Below are 4,074 nucleotides of genomic sequence, written 5' to 3' on the forward strand. Positions count from 1 at the left end.
GTGTGTGTGTGTGTGTGTGTGTGTGTGTGTGTGTGTGTGTGTGTGTGTGTGTGTGTGTGTGTGTGTGTGTGTGTGTGTGTGTGCATCTGAAGTGCTGTGTCACCGCTTCCCCCCCCCCACCACACACACCTCCCTGACCTGGAAGGAGATAGCCTGCGGAGTGCGACTGATGCAACCAGCTGACGCGAACGACGTAATCACAAACACACAGCGCGCGGAGAAAGTTGGACTGTGCATGTAGTCATGAGATGACGCACGAGGTGAGGGGCTGGCGACGAGTGCATGTGCAAACACATTGTGGCCGAGCAACGGGAGCACAGTCACTCATCAAAGCATCGCCATCACCACCAAATCAAACGCACTGTCCGTGTTGGGGTGCCGACAATGAGATGCGTGCAGCGCGGCGCCTGTACAACCTTCAACTTCATCTCGCGCGCTTCCTGTTTGGTGGTGGGCAAGTCATCTGTCACATGAGGGCGGTTATGATCATACGTGTGTACGCGTGCGCACAACAAAAACACACACACACACAAAAAGACACACACACACATACACGAACACACGACAGCACGGGACCTTGATGAGTTCTGGTTTGTCGACGGGCGGGACGCTCGTGAAGGCGACGCGGAAGTTTCGCGTCTTCTGCGCCTTTCAAGTGCACAAGTGCAGTGGCGATGGGGGGGGGGTGGCAGCAGCAATGATGAGGGTCGTGCACAGTGAGAAACTGAAAGGCGAAGTATACACAATCACGCACACAATCACACACACACACACAATCACTCACTCACTCATACATACATACATACATACATACATACATATATACATACATACATACATACATACATACATACATACATACACACCCTGCTCACCGATTCCATGAGGTGTGCTGACTTTTGCGGCGAACCAGGCGCCGGCAGCGGCTGTGGAATGTGTTTGTGCTGCTTGAACAGCTGTTGATTTGCTTGATTCCGCACCCACGAGGGCAAGGGCGGGCCTGCAATCGTCACGACATCGCCAGGCGCTGAGGATGTTGCTGTTGCGGCTGTTGTTGATGACGATGGCGCATCGGAGGTCATCTTGTACGGATAGAACGGCTGCTTCTCCCCCATTGCAAGCGTGTCCAAGAGCCAGCTGCGGTGCATGCAGGCAACAAGTGAGCCACGCATGCATCGGTGTGATGAAAGGGCCAGTGCAACCCGCGCGCCACTGACGAGTGCCGTACAATCGTTATCAAGCCGTGCACAAAGGTGTGGGGGAAAACACACACACACACACATGTACGCGCACGCGCACGCAGACACAAACACACATACGAACATAAAACGGGTCACGTTCACGCACCCGATGTGTACGCAAGGCACGTCACGCTCCTGTGCAAAGCGGAATTTATCTCCGGCTGCGTGTTTGCACACGAGAACGTTTGTGGAGCGCTTGAGAGCACCGCGATATTGCAGCTGCGCGTGCAAGACCTGTTGAAGCGCCGTGAAGGGTCACAGTGATGATAGGGATGGTGGAAGTTCGTTCGTTATTGTTATTGTCGTGACAGTGACAACGGTAAGGGTGAGATTGGAAGGAGGAGGCGGTGACTACGGAGGGGTGCTTTGGTTGGTTGGTGGATGCGAGAGAAACGCATGGTAGGAGGGCAGTAGCCATGCAATGGCCGGACCCATCACGTTACTACACGTGCAGTGATGTGAGCACATGTGTGTTGCTTGCTCACGAGATCAATGACGTATTGTCGTTCCAGCTCAACAAATCCCGTCACGGATACTGCTCGCGCACGCACACACGAGGGGACATAGGCCGTGAGTTGCGGGTGACACAGATGCACACGCAAACACCTTGCACGCAGAGTGCACACGCACACACACACACATGCACGTGGGCTGACCTGTGGTGGGCTCTGCGCCTGTTTTCATGGTGACGGGGCGGAAGAGAATATCACACGCTGGGTCGACATCCACGCCAGGCTGGGCAGGGTTCACAGCATGAGCCATACAGGCGCGGTTGGTCGGGAGAATGAGGTGTGAACCGAGGGGAAAACAAGTGGTGCATTGGTTGGACATGTCACACGACATGTGAACGGAAGTGGGTGGAGTTGGTGTTGGCAACACATCAAGAGTGCAGGCTCTTTGGGTTGTCACAAGCGAAAATGACCGTGTGTGTGTTGTGTGTGTGTGTGTCTTGTGTGTGTGTGGGGGGGGGGGGGAGAGTGGTTGTATGCCCACGACTGTGTACTTACGAGGCAGCGGGCGTATCGTGTCCAATATGGCGACACGAGCGTGACCCCGCGCCCCTCCAACGCCGTGCACGTCCCATCCTGGCGGTGGCGGTGGTGGTGGCCGTGGCGGACGAGGGGCATTGTGGTGGAGACATGTGAGAAAGGTGAATCGAGGGCAGCAGATGGATCTGCGCTCGTACGCGCACACTTGAAAGTACGCGCGCGCGCACGCACACACACACGCGCATCGTCGTGGTACTCACAAGCTTTGTTGTGATGCAGTGCGTGACATCGCTGCAATCCTCCCACATTACCCTGTGTTGGGTGAAGAGCAAGCACGCGATGAGGGCTTATCTCACGCGCTGTTGAGCAACAGACCTGGAAGATACCAGCCAACCGATAGCACACAAGCACACACACGTACACACAAAAACGCGAACACAAACACACACACACACACATACACACACACACATAGTCACCTTGCGCGGGTTGAGGCGATGGCAGCGGCCCACGTGCTCGCGTCCTGCACGTCCACACCGTCCAATCCCGGTGGGGGTGATCGTGTCAACGACATGAGTGACGATGATGATGTGGCTGACGTCCCAGTTGCTCGTGTGTGGCTGTTGCCATTCACTTCACCGGTGTGGAGAAGGAACACACGGTCTTTGGCGGGAACACGCCGCTGCGGCGGTGCAGCCTCGCCCTCACTGCCCTCCATCTTCTCAGCGCCACCATCATCGAACCCACCCTCATCACCCTCACCCTCACCCTCATCTTCATCTTCATCTTCATCCTCGTCATCTTGTCGTCGTTGTCGCCTTCGTCGTGGTGCTTGGCGTGCACGGCGCTTTGCAGTCACGGGCACCAAATGATATGGCCTGTCATCGACCTTGCGGCGATGTTGGGAACACTCCACGAGCCTGTCGAGACGAGCCGCGTGGGACGGTCACATTTGGGGAATGAGTAGGACACGTGGTTGCAGTGCACTGTGCAGCTAAGACCGCTACTGCCACTATCACTGTCACTGCGATTGCCATGCACACGCACACGCACACGCGCGCGCACACGCGCGCGCACATACGCACATACAAGCGCACATGCACACAAACATCCACTGTACGTCACATCAGTATCAAGGTGCTGACCAGTGTGGCGAGACGACAGGGATGCCATGCTTGCTGGCGAGCTGACGAACATCATCGATACCAGCTTCATTGTTGCCGCTGCCCTCGTCATCGCTGCTGAAGGCCTTGGCCGGCTGATGGTGTAAGTCTGGAGCGCCGGAGAGCACCACGTCGCACGACTGCAGTTTTGAGGTCACGACCGTTGCCCCGCTCGTCCGAGCCATGGCCCACACAATCGGCAGCTGCTCTGCAGTCAACTGCATGTGTCCAATACAGTGGCGTGGTGTGTGCGTGTGGTAGGTGGGGGAAGGGTGAGAGAGTGAGAGTGAGAAAGCGGTAGGCATGTGCGTGACTGATCACAGTGAAAAGGAATGATACGCGTGTACAAGTAGACGCAAACGCGCATGCAGACAGACGCACGTGTGTTGACGCGTACCTGGTGCAGGCCAATGCGGAGGCCTCGCAAGAAGGCTTGGCCAGATATGTATGGGCTGATGGGCAGCGACACCCCCACCGCACGGCGATCTCGTTCCCATGCCTTGACGCATCATCACACAGACACACATGAAGCATCACGTTAGCACCGTGTGTGCGTGTGTGTGTGTGTGTGTGTGTGTGTGTGTGTGTGTGTGATGACTCCAGCAGCCGATGACGTGTGAACAAGCAAGCAGGTCAGTTGGCTCTGCATCCACGCACCTCCATGTCAGCTGTGTGATGTTG

At 56.3% G+C, this 4,074-nt stretch overlaps 1 protein-coding gene across 1 annotated transcript in view; it reads right to left on the reverse strand.

The window, feature by feature from the left end:
- PTSG_11351 (uncharacterized protein) overlaps positions 1-4,074 on the reverse strand; it is a gene marked incomplete at its 3' end in the record, with an annotated part of 4,972 nt that extends 898 nt beyond the window's left edge. Inside the window, exons 1-13 of the mRNA XM_004987654.1 lie at positions 4,051-4,074; positions 3,791-3,892; positions 3,376-3,611; positions 2,710-3,150; positions 2,491-2,542; positions 2,249-2,326; positions 1,898-1,976; positions 1,727-1,776; positions 1,348-1,475; positions 876-1,137; positions 577-648; positions 363-440; positions 139-229 (exon numbers count right to left, since the gene is read on the reverse strand). Coding sequence (XP_004987711.1) covers positions 139-229; positions 363-440; positions 577-648; positions 876-1,137; positions 1,348-1,475; positions 1,727-1,776; positions 1,898-1,976; positions 2,249-2,326; positions 2,491-2,542; positions 2,710-3,150; positions 3,376-3,611; positions 3,791-3,892; positions 4,051-4,056 — 1,675 coding nt within the window. The 5' untranslated portion in view covers positions 4,057-4,074. The remainder of the gene's footprint in view (positions 1-138; positions 230-362; positions 441-576; positions 649-875; positions 1,138-1,347; positions 1,476-1,726; positions 1,777-1,897; positions 1,977-2,248; positions 2,327-2,490; positions 2,543-2,709; positions 3,151-3,375; positions 3,612-3,790; positions 3,893-4,050) is intronic.

This window comes from Salpingoeca rosetta (assembly GCF_000188695.1).
Source record: "Salpingoeca rosetta unplaced genomic scaffold supercont1.43, whole genome shotgun sequence".
NCBI lineage: Eukaryota > Choanoflagellata > Craspedida > Salpingoecidae > Salpingoeca > Salpingoeca rosetta.